General features: G+C 38.3%; 1 protein-coding gene across 2 annotated transcripts in view; it reads right to left on the bottom strand.

The window, feature by feature from the left end:
* The window catches only part of TRIO (trio Rho guanine nucleotide exchange factor), a 248134-nt gene that overhangs the window by 12270 nt on the left and 220550 nt on the right, over positions 1–15314 (bottom strand). Inside the window, exons 38-48 of one of the 2 annotated variants that reach the window (XM_066992554.1) lie at positions 13273–13421; positions 12449–12515; positions 9376–9479; positions 8958–9027; positions 6996–7085; positions 6295–6387; positions 5645–5695; positions 5338–5415; positions 4261–4452; positions 3103–3280; positions 1474–2243 (exon numbers count right to left, since the gene is read on the bottom strand). In XM_066992554.1, coding sequence (XP_066848655.1) covers positions 1474–2243; positions 3103–3280; positions 4261–4452; positions 5338–5415; positions 5645–5695; positions 6295–6387; positions 6996–7085; positions 8958–9027; positions 9376–9479; positions 12449–12515; positions 13273–13421 — 1842 coding nt within the window. The remainder of the gene's footprint in view (positions 1–1473; positions 2244–3102; positions 3281–4260; positions 4453–5337; positions 5416–5644; positions 5696–6294; positions 6388–6995; positions 7086–8957; positions 9028–9375; positions 9480–12448; positions 12516–13272; positions 13422–15314) is intronic. The other variant, XM_066992555.1, reaches the window with a different exon arrangement.

Genomic DNA, 15314 nt, shown 5'->3' on the forward strand with positions numbered 1-15314 from the left:
TTCAGACATCGTTTTACGCTAAGATAAAAACAAGCAAAGGTATCTTTGCTGATAGTATCAAAATTCAAATGTTTTGAAAACTTAGTGCCACCCCTTCTCTCACTCTTTTTTTAATATAATGATATCAATTAATACTATGCAAGTCTTGATTCACACACTGTGCAGTAATTGTGAGAAAGTCCGATTACCCCAGCTATTATATTATCATCACATTTTGCTAGACTGAAGATATACACAAGACAGAGCTAAACCAAATTAAAAGTTGAAAGATCAGGATAAAAATATGATACATGCAAAGCATAATTTGTTCTTCTGAAGCTATTATAAAAGTACAAGAACTAAGAAGTCAAGAAAGCTCTCTGTTTAGTTATATTTAGCAGTTCTATAAAGAAATGCATGCATTTTAAAAAGTACAGCAAGTTAGGTTGATTTGCAAAATTGGTACTGCATACGATTTGTGAGAGAGTAGAAAAACAAACATTTGTGAACACAACACTTAGTGAGAAGAAAATCAAACGCACCTTTATTAGAAATAAAAAAGGCACCAGAGCCTGCCTACCACATCCATGGCAAGTGCCTTGACATTTTTGCTTATATTTGCACATGCCCCTGTGATTGCTGTGTTGCATTTCCTGGTAGATTTTATTACAGAGAATGTGGATTCTGTTGATACCCCAGCTTTCCGCACAAACACACCAAGTACATACTAAAAGGTTGAATCTCCAGATGCCCTAAAACAGTTCTTCTTATAAAGCAGAAGAGAAAAGTGGAGCCATTATTTGTTTTGATTGTAGTAGAAGAACAGTTGATTATTTTAGCTAGGTTTTGTTTGCCTATTTTGAGTGGACTGCAGGAAGCTTCCTTGACCAGGCAAAGGATTTAAAGAGAATGCTGCACATCACCTAAGGCTGAAAGGAGGAGGTGGGGGGCGGAAATAAATACAAAATAAAAATCAAGCAGCCCAGGGACTGTACCGTAGACATCTCAACGAAGTTAAAACTCAACAGGACAGTGCTGGCGGATTTGGCGTGACAGGGAAAAAAGCCCCAAGGCAATCTGCCAAAATCTCCAAGTCAGATTTAAATGCTGGCTGCATTGCATACCCCAAGGTGCTCTGGTTGCCACGCTTCAGCATGTTAATTATGTGCCTTCAAATTAGAGACGAAAAAGCAAGGACAGCAAGTTAGTATCAGCCTAGTGATCTATATTTTCAGCAGAGGCAGAAATTGCATCTAATGTTAGCAGTGTTTGTGTGTCTGTATACATATCACTGTCTATGTTTTTATGTATACATACACAAGAGGTAGATAATTTTGTTTTTTAATGTGCAGAAGACACTGGAACAGTTGATTATTTCAGAGCAGTACAGCACTGGAGAGCCAGAAGTTAGTACGGAGAGTGATGGTAACGCACAGAAAGGGAGCATGGGAAGGTTTTAGAAGAGCTCGCAGGACAGAGGTGCTCCGCTCTTACCCCATTACTCTGGGTGGAGTGAACTGACTGCTCGCTGGTCGAGGAGCATGTGCTCATGCGGTCTGTGTCCTTGCTGTGTGAAGAGTGGCGGTGAACCTGCCGCTGGAGGGAGTCATTGTCCCCAGGGAAAGTGAAGGAGCCAGGGCGGCTGGCAGGGGATGCTGGGATGGAGCTCCAAAAGGAGCCCTTCTGCAGGGGGCTGCTGGGTGGAAAGGTTTCTTTGCCAAAAGGAGAAGGGAAAGTCGTGGAGAGAGGAGAGTTCATTGGCGAGATGGCTCCTGGCCTTGGCTTCCCCAGCGTCAGTGATCCTATGCTGTTTCTTGAGCGACTTTCCTCTGAGCTTCCACGTGAGTCTTTCTGAGCTCCGTCAGCTGAGCCAGAAATGTTTCCCGCTGTCTTCCTGGGACTCTCAATAACCTTCATCTTGGGAATCTGCTCAGCTTCTCTCTGAGGACCGTCCGGTTCTGCACTGGGAGGGTGCCTGTCTGGCTGGCTCAGGCCAGTTTCTAGGGAGGTGTTGTAGTGTGGCAGGGAGAGATTGTGAATGGACATACCTGACATCTTGTCTGCCTCTGCTTGGGCCGAGGCTGCAGAGGAGACCAGGACTGGGGAATGGTGTCTGACAGGCTGGGGGATCCGGGATGGCCGGCTACGGCTGGAGCTGGGGATTCCACTAGAGCTGCTGGGGCCGCTGCTGTTACTGCTGCTGCTTCCGCTGCCGCCTCCACCGCTGCTGTGGTTCCTCTGGTACTCGATTGGGGACGTCAAGGCTGCAATGGGGAAAGGAGAGGAGGTGATCACAGAAAGGAGGGCAGGACAGGGAACAAGAACAGCTTAAAACAGACATTTAGTAGCAAAAGGGGAGCACCGCTCAAATATGATGAATTCCCTTAGCAATGCTGGTCACACTGCAGACCTCAAGTCGCTTTTCTATATTACACCTTCACGACCTGCTATATTAAACCTTTAAGAAAAGACAGAAAAGCTAAATCCAGGGAAAAATGTTTTCCTTGTTTTCCTCTAGATCACATTGTCAGTCAGCAACCAAGATGAGAAAAAAACAAGTGTGATTCCAATTCTCAGCTCATTGTTCTCTGTACTTTACATCTCTTAAAAAAAAAAATCTACATCGGGGCAACAACTGATGGATACAGAAATATAGCAAGAAACTTCTGGTGTCACAGCAGACACCACCACCTCCTACTGTTCTCCTGCAGAATCTGAATGCTGTTGCCACAGTAAGGTGCGGCAACAATGGCCACCAAAATAACACAAGCAAAACACATTTTGAATGGATGCTTAAAACTCCACTTGCATTTAGTCTTTAAAGGCTTGCATTTGCTTAAACAGGGTACACAAACTCTCCACATCAACGGATGGTACCAGTCTTAATTCACTCCTACAAAACATTTGGAAAATTTCGCTGAGAGAACACCATGTAAATTCAGACTACCACTCTTATGACAAATGCTAGCATCTGTTCTGAAGCAAAAACGTGGCACATAACCCCCCAACTGTTCTGCATTAGCTCAGGAAAAAGGAAACTTGCAAACAATTTCAAAGCCAAGAAACAACAGATGAGAGAGAAGTCACTCATTTATGAACTTTCAAAGAGAGCAAATCATTTACCATTTAAAAAGTTGCGCTGGTTTTCCAAAATTTGGTTTATTTCATGGATCCACAGCTGTCGGACTGCTGGGCTGGCAGAATGCAAAACAAAGGTCTCCGTGACATCGCCCGTTCTTGATGTTAGTGCAAATTTACATGGATCGCTGTCCACATTTTCCTCCAGGGAAAGGCAACTCACCTTCACAAAAAAAGAGAATTTCTTTCATGCATTTTTTGCGAAATTGCTTACTTGATAGCTCAGAGTCAAATCTTCAAATGTAACTAAGATGACCATCTTTTTGCTCAGTACAGTAATACCATGAAATGAAGGATTACAGTAAACTAAGGATTAATATATGTCATTTTTGGCACACTAAGGATTAATATATGTCATTTTTGGCAAAAGCAAAGTATCAACAACAGTCTCATTCTACAGCAGCCTTTGCTCCAGAGAGCGCAATAGCTGTGTACCGACTGATGCACTGCGCTCCTATTATCTCTACATGGACACTATGGCTTAATGTTCTCCATCAGCCCTTGCTCTTCCCTTGTGTTATTTGAAATGCTGAGCCCACTCAGGAGCTCTACTGATGGCCCCACTGAAGTCCTCTCCTGCAGAGACAGCAACACCGTGGAACAGGTTGCCTGACCAGTGCAGAACGGGATGTGCAGCTGGTACGCGGAGCAGCAAGGCAAATCAGAGGAAGCAGGGTCCACACAAAATGCTTCATGAGGAGGGCTGGTAAGCAATACCAGCAACAGCTTTTGTTTCTGGGAAGGTTTGAAGTGGGAGTTTTGCTTGCAGAAAAACTGACACATCCAAGAAGGTGGCAATTGTTACCTACACATTGGGACTGATTGCAGCTGAAACTCATCAGAAGGGATACTTAAACACTTTTCCTTATTTGCAATGACTTTGTTATGCGGTGTACACACAATGTTTTGTACAGGAACACCTGCTTTGGTGTGCTTCACACGGGAAACATCAGAGAGCTGGAATCCAAATATTCCCATTTATCATCAGAGTGAGCATAAATCCAATAGGAGGTCATTGACTGACACCTTGCTGTGCTTTCAGATTGCTCTTCTAGAGGCCATTAGTGACTCCGCACTGAATTAGGAACTGTTACCTTTGTGTCCCTTGCACAAACTCTGCTAAGATTCACATACAACAGTTACCTTGATACTGTTTTTAAACAAGAATCCGGGCATGGAGAAACCTTTCTTTTTATCTAGCGGCTCACTGAAAATGACAATCTGCTCAAACAGGAAGACCCGTCTCTCCTTGCAGCGTGGCAGAAGACCTGTGTCCTGGTCTGTAACCAAGAATGTGTCCTGGAGCAGGAGCTTACCCTGGGCTACAATTTTACCCTACAAACAGAACCAAGTGGAAACATAGTGAGTGCAACCCTTCATTTTAACCCAATCAATCTTTTTTTAGCAGATGCTCATGCCAAAATACTTTTGTATATTTTCCAATTTCTCAGTGTCACTGACCATTATATATTCATTGATCCTACAATACACAAGATACTCTTGTGTCCTCTCTCAAAAAACACCCCCCCCCTTTACATTCATACTGCAGTTGGAGGTTTATTAGTAACACTGGTAAAATTGGAAGGCTCTCATCTCTCTATTCTTAAGATATTCCTTCCCTGCCACTTCTCACACAGTAAATCATATATACTTCCAGTGTCTTCCAGAGTATAGAAAAGGGGAAGAATTCAAGTTCATACCTGCAGAGCAGAAAGGGCTTTTTCTTTTTTTTCAAATAGCTTTGCAAGTAGGACACATGACTACGACCTGGCTGATGCATACTGCTTCAACAGCCAACTTTCTTCTAGCCTTACCAAAACAAGAAGGGCTACAGTTGCCTCAGATACTTTACTGACAGTAGCAAACTCCTCCTTCGTCTACACTGCTGAGGTCTGCTCATCTGCTAATAACTGATGACTTTAGTATTTCGAAATCATTAGTCAGTAAGTGAACTGTAATAACACAAGCACTTCCTAGATTTTGTAGACAGACTTCTCTAGTGTGACTGACTTAGGAGGTAAGCTTTCTAAGATGAAGTCCTTGGCAAGGCTAAAACGTAATTTTGCATTCAGTACTTTTTGCACTAGCTAACCATATGGCAAAGGAGCACCCCACCTCTCCTTATCCCCATCAACTCCCCCCACAATATTAATGGTTAATTTCTAGAGCATCTGACAGAAGCTCTAAGCAAAATCCACTGAAAAATCCCAGTCAACTTACATCAAATCCTTGCAGGCGGCCAACATTCATCATGTCATTACACCGTTTTGGTACTATACACATGACCTCTACAGCTCTCTGTTCAAGACAAATAAAAAGTCAAAGCTTATTTTTCCAAAACCAAGTTAGCAGGATGAAATTTAGTTTCATTTGCTATGGTTGATTTAGAACAGAAAGTAATGTGAAAAGTAAGCACCTATCATAAGCACATCCTCAAGAAGATAAGAAAAGGAAAATAACTCGTCAAAACAAGTATAAGTTCAGAGTTAAGAGCATTTAAATCACTGAGAGAAAATGTCTCAAGTACCTCTAGTTCTGTTGTATCAAGGTTAGCTTTTTTAGAATATTTGAGGAAGTCCTGAAAAAGGAAAAAACAATAATGTAAATTCTTTGCTCGTTAAACCACACAGAGATATCTTAGAAAATCTGTACTTGCTATCCTGTCAGAGGATGAAACGCTACAGAACACACACACTTTTTTTTTCTTTTTTAAGCTTCTTGTTGTGGGGCTTCCCCCTAATATTTTTTAAGATTTATTAACTATTTGTTTTAGATTATACAAGAACATGTACTAACATAATGACACCTGTGATAGACACGGTTGCTCTTCAGTAAACATTTACATGGTATTAAAATGGTTGCACATGTAGATGGAAAAACTGGGAGGAATCCCAGTAACTAATATCACATTTAGAGATGAAAAGAGTTGGGATATCCCTCTTATCATTGCATCATATTTGTACAAATTTTAAACATTTCGATGTCACTGACTTGAGTTCATCTGGTCTTTAACATTAAAAAACAAACAAATGAAAAAACAGTCCAAGCTATTTACTTCAATTTTTACAACTACCTGAATATGTTCAGGAAAGTAATCATTCTACACTGGAAGAGCATAAGCAGTATTTAAAAAAGAAAACATATCATTTAAAACATACATTAAATCATTCACTTTACCTTTAGTAACAGCTGGTATTTCATAATTCTCTGCACAGGTTTTATTAGCAAGTCCGTGAGCTGAAGTCTGTGGCCCAGGCGTTGCTTCAGATCCTGAGGGATGTAAAACAAACATTTGGGGGGCTTAAAATATTCTGATACTAAGAAACATAGCAGCATATATCACTATTAACGGCTACCAAAACAAAACTGGTAAAAGTCAGAGCAGAATCTGATTTGCAATTAGCAAAAGATGGAGTCCTTCCCCTTATCTGTATCAGCTTTACTTCCAAAGTATTCTCTCCTCCTAGAATCTTTTTTTTTTTTTTTTTTTTTTTTTTAACGATTGTTCAGTGAAATGTAATTTTTCAGTCACAGGTTGTATATTGGCCATTTTTCTACAGTGATCTTTGGTCATCCAATATTACCACTTCATATTATATATACTGTTAACCACCAAGACTAGGGCTAGTAAGGATAAGACTACTGATTAATCAATATCTTAGAAAGGAAAACTAAATTTCTGGTATAAGGTTAATACCTGGCTTTAGGAGCCTGTATCAGACTTGAGAAGTGAGAATAGAAATGGGCAAGAATTATAATTCAAAGGAATAATAACAACAACCAAATGTGTTTGCTTTTTTTATTAACCAACAGATCTGATAATGCTTATGATTTGTACACACCGTTCACTTTGCATATATCCTCCCTCAAGAACTTACCTCAAAAAATGTATCAATGTATTCTGAGACAATGTGCTCAGACTTTGGTTTGTTTTGACAGTAAACTATGTACATGTGCAACCTTCTCTCCTAGAAGAACAAAGATACAAAATAATATGTTATCAATGTTATCATCAGGAAAAAGCATGCCAGACTGAAGTAGAGTATAATTTTAAGAAGTACAACTGTTCCAATGTATAAGCATAATAAGGTCCTTTTGATGAAAAGAAGCAGCTACATATGCAGAAGCTACAGATCTGAAACCAAATTTATCTGGGTATATCATAATGATCTTAGAAAGAAAACACAAGTAAAAAAAATTGCCTCAGGTATATAGAAATTATAGCTTAGCAAGTCCCATAATAAAAAGAACCACAGAAATGGTTTCTTTTAGTGGAACAATGTTCTTCACCAAGAACAATGTAGGGAGCCTCTGAAATATTGTATTTTTATTTGATTTTTTTTATTTTAATGATCTCATTATTACTCTAATGTATTATAATAATGTCTCCCTCCTATTTAGCTGTACAGAGCAGTTAAGAGAAACCTGTCTGTCTTTTATGTAGAAGATGTCATATTGGAATTTGAGTGTGGGAGTAGGTGATGTAGCCTGGAAATGGTGGTGCTAGTATTTTTGAACTCTGATTCTGTATTTTGTCTGCATGTGTTTTTAAGACTGAGGCAACAAAGAAATAGAGAGAGCATAACTTTGACCTTTAAGACTCATTCTTGGTTACCACCATGCTGGTTAAGAAACACAGACACACAATACATGTTTATTATCTACTCCAAAATCTTCCTTATTTTACCAGGACTAGTTTGCTATTGATGCTTTGCTAGTCAGAAAATTATAGAGCAATGACCAGTGAAGACAAATGGAAAGTAAAAAAAGAAGAAATAAGACAGAGCTTGAAAAGGACACAGGACATAGATTAAGAGCAGAAATAGAATTTTCTATTTCTAGGAAGTTCTAGCTAATAGTCAGAGTTTTGCCAGAGTATGTTGTAATAGGATCATAGCTTGCTCTTCCATCTGCAGTAGTAAGGGTGCTTTTCAAAAACAATTCAGTTACAAACATACCAGGAGAAAGTAAAACAGCAATCAGAAACAGGAAAAGTTACTCCCTTCAAATTTCCCATCTTACTAGTGTCAGGATTCTTCCCTCTCCCTATGACTTTTTTTTTTTTTTTTTTTTTTGTGATCCCTCAAGAAATGAAACAGCTCACTCCTCATCATTAGTTCAGGAACTAGGCCTGACTTCCAGTGTTACTGTTCCATTAATGCTTGGTTCCGTCCTCTTTTGCTACCTTGGTATTGACTTCAAACAGTCCACAAAGAAAATCCGAAGCCCACTAAACGTGCTTAAATCCAGTCTGTCCTCAGTCTTTGCACACTTGTGCAGTCACATTTAGCAGGCAAGTTTCCCTTCTGCTACCTGGTGTGATTTGGAGTACCTTGAGACCTCATCCCAAATAGATGCTAAGTTGTTCTTCTACACAAAAAGACATCCCCCAAAAGAGGGTAGGAGCATCATTAGTAGCACCTGAAGTTTGATATCTAGTTTCTAGATAACTAGTTTATATTATTTCCTTCCAAAGCATTACCATATCTAGAAGTATCACATGGCTATTCCTTTTAGTAAGCAGATGAAAAGCGGGGAAAAAAAGGGACTTGCATAAAATTATAAAGGGTTCTGTGTTGGACTAGGATTAAACATCATGAATGCCTGGCACTCATGATTTCCTCCCCAGGTGAAGAGGGAGGAATCTCAATCACTAGTGAGATTCTTACTAGTTTACTTACGCGCTTCTTATAACCTCTCTCTCCCTCTTTCTCTTGCAGTAAGAAACATTTTTTATTAACATTAACTTTCTTAACCATGTTATACCATAGATAAATCCTTAATACACACATTAGTCAGCAGCAACAATAGGGGTTGGCCAAAGAAAACACTTCACTTACATGCTTAACAAACAGGGATCCCAGCTTTTCTGGATCTTCAAGGCACTTCTCCAATTCTCCTAAAAAGAAGCTGCACATAAACACAGTAAGTATTTTCTTCTGATAGCACATACTATGGCAACAGGTGATTGCAAGGCAACCTAGTCTTATTACAACACATACTTTGCATCCCCTGTCAACAGCTTTGGGTATTAACCTATTTCTAAAATGACAATATTAACAGTGTAGTATTTTAATACATATTCCAAAGGGACACATATGCCAAGATGGAAAAATACTGATGTTCGTTAATAAATTTTTCTTTTGTATATTGAGAGAAACTTTTCTCCTACTCAGTCTGAGTGCTTGAGGTTGCCAAACTAGTATTTTCTAGGTAGAATTGCTCAGCAGGTGGCTTTAAAGTTAAAGATATACGTACTCTCTGTGCCAGTCATAAATCTGATGAATATTTCCAAATACAATCTTGTCTTTGCCTTTCATGTCATCAGGAACTCCATCTTCCTTCATAAGTGCCATGTAACCCTGCAACAATCCAAGGAAACTCACTGTGAGTATTCCAACTTAAAGTGAGAATTGCCTTCTCATCTCCCTTTCCCCAGATGCCTTCCAAATTGCCCAAGACAACAACTTGCTTAGGACACAAATCCAAACAAACCAAAAAAACCCGCTCTATAACATGACTTACAAGTTATAATGCTCTATATAACATAACTTATAACACATAAAGCATGGCTACAAACATTATGAATTAGTTTGAGGTTGTTTGTGCAACAGTGCCCAGAGTGCTGGAAAGATTAATTCACCTTAGCTAATTTAGACTGTGTGAACAGGCTCAAAGCATATTGGAAACTTCAGCAGCTCAACCCCTATTCATCTGAACCACGTGCAATGCTTTACCCAAGGTAGGGCTGTTACCAAGTACGAGTCAGAGCCACTGAACAAGCTTCTGTGCTCCTTTTCTCAGTGCTTCTTATTTCAGTTATCCAAACTTACCCTATACTAAGATCTATGGAAAAAGAAAGCAACTGCACTGCACATAGGACTGCATTACATGGACTAAAATTTGTGGTATGAGCAAACTGAACACCAAACAATTGAACATCGATTCTACTAGCAAGCATTCTGCCTGCAAGACAGTTCCATTTACCATTTCCAGTAGTCCTGCCTTCTATTTTCTGATCTACATAGACTTGTCTCACTGTGCAATCCCATTGGCTTTTTAAAATTTCGTAATATTCATTCAAGTCTCCTCCTTCTACTTTTTCTAAGACTTCTATTCCTAATTAACCAGGTATTTTTTTTTAGTTTGCCAAGTTTATGTTTTGATGTCTAATGTTTTCACTAGGATTTTTTTTGTTAGTTATGAAAATAATACCTGTTCATAGCTTTCTAATGCTCCCTTTAAATAGTGTATGACTACTATCACAATAGTGGGAATAGCATACATTCGTTATACCTGCTTATTAAAAAAAAATATCACCAAACATCTTTTTAACTGCTTGTGTGGACGAAGTGAATAAATATATATGAATTGACCTTCATCTGCACACTGGTAAAATTTTGGTTTTCAATATTGATACAAAATTCACCATCGGAATAACATCAAGCTGTTTTCTAAAATCATTTCCTGTCCTTTCTCAATAAATCACATGAAAAATAAAAGACACTCTGATGAGAGAGGAGAAGGATTAATTTCAGATTACTTAAGACTTTCTGTACCAGTAACCTTCATGCACAACATAAAGACATTTTATATGCACAAGCATTTTATCTCGTGTATAAAGTATTAATCCAGCACAAATGTTCAACACACAAAGCCTGCAGTGTTTGGAACTGATTCAGCACAGACCTCATACATACAGGGAGTTGCCTCTGATCTAGCTACAGCCCTGCTAAGCAGCTTTCTTTTGGAAATGTGTAGATCCAGGGGAAAAAAAATGTAAGACACCAATACAGATAAACAGCAGTCTTAAATCCTTCTGCAAATTAATTTAAGCTGGTCAAATGTGCTGCTTAAATACAAGTACGCAGTAAATTTTTTTTCAAACTGGTGGCAGTATCATACAGTGTCCTTTTTAAGATCAAGTTTGCCCTATTTTTCATTTTCTGAGAACATTTTTCTCTTCTTCAGATGTGAGCATCAATACCTAAGGTGCCATTTAACTGTATTAAAAGAAGGTCTTGCCTGAAATCACTTACAGTTTAAGACCTACTGCCATAAGTACAGCAACATACACAACACTACTCACTTGAGTAGCGTCACTAACCTTACCTGAGAGAAGTTGCACACCTACTGAAGCGTTAATGGGTTTGGGGCCTAAATTAATTCTTAACAAATGGATGTAGCAACCAAACAGTAACAAAAGGAAAATGGAAGATGCTTGTGGATTCATGGATATTTAAGGTCCTCCTACATGCACAAATAAGCTCTTAAGAATATTAAACATGCAGATTAGAAAAGTCTACTCATTTTGTAACTGTATGTCAAAAAAAAAAAGCCACATAGAACGACAGGGAAAGCAAACAAAAAAAATTCAGTTTAGCTATCTTAGCTATCAAAAATAATTTCTTCAACTATTGATGGTGAAAGCTCTGTAAGTCTTTTTGCTAGCTCCATAGTCCATAAGACTTGCACTGGATAACATGATGGATGGATGATGTTTAAATATCAGTCTTACAAAACTTGTTAATCAGATAAAAAATAATTTGAGGCACTTGGACAGGAACATAACAAGATCCTGATGAAAATGACATTCATGAATGACAACATTCAATGGGAATGTTCTCAAAAGGCTGCCTCTTGCCCCAGAGGTTACTATTTGTAGGCTCTCCCATAGTCTGGCAGAAACAGATGCTTTTCTGGAGGAGGATTCAGAGCTAGAAACAAATTTTGGCTCCACTAGAGGAAAATCTAGTGCCTGTCTTTTCTTTTTTTCTTCCCTCCATTAAAACAGAGTTTAAGAACTGAACCTTGTTGAATTCACTGTTATATGCATTCTCTCTGCTCTTCCATTTGCATTTTACTGGTAGCTCAAAATCACACATCTTCATTAAGTCTTATTTCCTTTCACAGAAGGGGAAACTAGGAAGTCTAAGAGAAGCCTAGCACCAGGAAAGGGAGTAAGTCTTCCAAATCCAGTATAGTTGTTCTACCTGCTCAGCTACAAGGCTTTTTTGAATTCAGCTGGGCTAAAAATAAAATCATGTAGTCTAAGATACAATTACACCAGAGGTAGCAATCTTCAAAATGACAGAAAGAACTACGGTCTTCAAAAGAACAGTAAGAAGCACACAATAATAGGAAGAAAGAAGGAATGAAACCTGATGTGGTATTTCTAATATATTAAAAACCTGCAGGAGTGAAAATTCTTAATGCAAACATTCAGATGTTCAGTTTCTTCCTGTGCTTTGATTTGAAAAAATAAAAATTGAGGTTTAAGCAATACAGTTGATTGGTACCACATTAAAAAAAAAAAAAAGAAAAAACATACCTCAACTACGTAGCCCAGATCTCGTACATAATCTCGCTCTGTCTCCACCAATTCCTGCAAGACGTAGCTACAAGTGAAAGAAAATGGTGAACACGTTTCGTTAAAGAAAACATTCTAAAAGAGGATTCATGACATACAACCTTTTACACATTTGCAGTCACATATTCTTGATAAGCAGAGCTGAAAAGGAAGAATTAATGCACATTCGTTCTAAGCAAGATGATTCTTTGACTTTGGAACTGGAGCAGGCTTGCTTCTGTTTATCAAAAGTCAGATGTTTTCCTACATGTGTCATTAAAGTTAAACATTTAACTATTGTTTAAAATAAAATGCTACTACATCTCTGGTCTGGAGACTCTTAAGCACATGAACTAAGAGTTATTTCTTGCCACATATTTAAATAATTTTTGAAACCAGGAATGTTTTTGTTCCACCATGGTAACAGTTTACTACTAACAAAAGAAATTCAGAGTCCTTGGAGGAATGGTGTGGGGGAACAGAACAAGGGGAATGACCAGTTTTTTGAAGCCTAACAGACCTCTGAATATTCAAAGATCAGTATCATTCTGCATAACTGACACTGATGTTCTAAAAGTCAAACACAGATGTGACTGAAATTAAAATTCACAGGAAATTTATACCGGGACTAATGTTTGAGACAAGTTTTTTCTTTGCATAATGTGAGTGCATGCTTGACACCTAACGTGAGTTAGGTTAACTTCCAGATTAACAGTTTCTGCTGCCAGCTCAAAAGGAACATTCTTTAAACACTCCACTTCTCTCTTTAAAACATTAACAAGAATAGAGCGAAAATGAGGTCTTACTGTCGTCTTTTTAAGGAGCTGGATTTCCTTTCTTCCATCTCATCTATGGGTGATGAGGAGGAGAGAAGAGAGTTATCTGAGGGGTTGAAGGACGGACTGCTGCTGTCACCTTGATCTACCAATAATGAACTCGGACGGTCTTCCAGGGCCTGAGAAGGCATTCAAGAAAGAAAGCAACAGTGATTTATTTCCTCTTTATTCACAATATACATTTATGTACAGCTGTATATGGAACCTGTGAAAGATCAATTACTGCAATGTATCAATATAGGACATCTCAAATAGGACATAGGAAATAGGATATAGGACAAAGGACATCTCAAGCTTCTAGAAAACCAATCAACAACTTAGTTTTCCAGGACAGATAATCTAACCTCCTAGAAGCACATCTTAAACACATCAGTCTGTCCTTCACAGTAAAAGAATGGAGTTCAACTTGTTTGATCACGTGTCATGATCATGTTTGACACGTGTATGTGTGCTTATTGCTAGAGGTTAAAACATACTTGTTATACTTTAGTTCTCTCATATACAAGATACTTTTCATAATAAATAGAATGGGATTCTTTGGATGTTCAGTTTTTTAAATCACAACAGATGGGGTTATTCTTTGTCAAACATTTTATATAGCCAGCCAAAATAATGACTTCTACACTGCCAATGCTGCTTTTGAGCTTCATAACAGGTCAAATCCTAGGAAAGAAGCAGTCTCTTCTGCCATACACTGTCTCCCATGCATGAACTCCTCAGTCTTACTGTTTGTATAAGAGATGGAGAAGCCATGGGAGAAATAATATGAACAAATTTCTATGATGTATTTATTGGACTTCTTTAATTTAAGCCTATGAACTTGGATCAAGCTATAGTTGTGTGTCACATTTTCCTTGCATGCGATACAGTCTTTAACACAAGACACGTTTACTTCACCAGGGTGGGGTTCAACTGCAGTCTTTTTTTTTTTGTTTCCTTACAAACAGTAAAAAGCCCATAATGATAAGACTGGCCCAAAAAACAGGAGAAGCTGACCCTTGGCTAAAAATGTGAAATGAGAACATCTCCAACAGGGACTACATGCAGGGATCATTAATCTATATCCACTGCTAGGTTGCCCGAAAGAGACCTGAACAACCAAACTTTCCATTTACAAAAGCCTGCTTTGAATTTTCCCATAGATTACTTCTTATTCACCCTTCTGGTGCAACAGAAGTAAAAATTAACGTTAATACTCCAAAAAAGTGCAGAAGTTATTTCATGCAGCAACATAAGTGAAGTGTTAAGTCTTTTTGAATGAATGAGTAAATGGAAATTCAAAGATCTCTCATTCTGAAATTCAAAGCTGCTTAAAATGAGAAAAAAAAAAAACACACCAGGAAATATCAACCTCTGGTAACATGGGCTTGCCAAGTTGCAGTCCTCTGTAGAGTTTTCACAGTGGCACTTCTACTAAGTCCAAAGCGGTCTTCTGTATATTGCAAAAGGCAGACTTAAAGGTATCAATGGAATCACAGAATTTGCGAGGTCGGAGAGGACCATCTAGTCCAGCACCCTTGCTCAAATATGGTAGGCTAGAGCATGTTTTCCTGGACTGTCCAGTTGGATTTTGAGTATGAAGGAAGAACTTTCTGGAACCATCTCTATAACCCATTCCCTGTCAGTAAGCATCTCAGGGACACACAAACTTGAAAACACTAACTTTAAAAAGCTGACACAAATTGCTACTACTTAATTTGTTAGCAAACATTGCAAAGCAAAGAACGAGCCGATAACATACAAAGCAATCCTCCCTTACTCTTTTAGGTATTTCTTCATTATCTTGTTATCTAAAGAGCAGCTAGACAGCATAAACATTTCTGTTTGAGGGTTATTTTTGTTTTACTCTGCAAGATCCACTGTAAATTTAGTTTCAAGTATTCTTCTAATAAAGGTCTATCAGGCAAATCAGGGTAACTCTGGGTATTAGCATTCATTTTTCTAATAGGACATTTTTATTCTATTTTTTGCTAAGACATATATTTTCTTTGTTCTTTTCCTCCTCATATTTA

This window comes from Anser cygnoides, chromosome 2, assembly GCF_040182565.1.
Source record: "Anser cygnoides isolate HZ-2024a breed goose chromosome 2, Taihu_goose_T2T_genome, whole genome shotgun sequence".
NCBI lineage: Eukaryota > Metazoa > Chordata > Aves > Anseriformes > Anatidae > Anser > Anser cygnoides.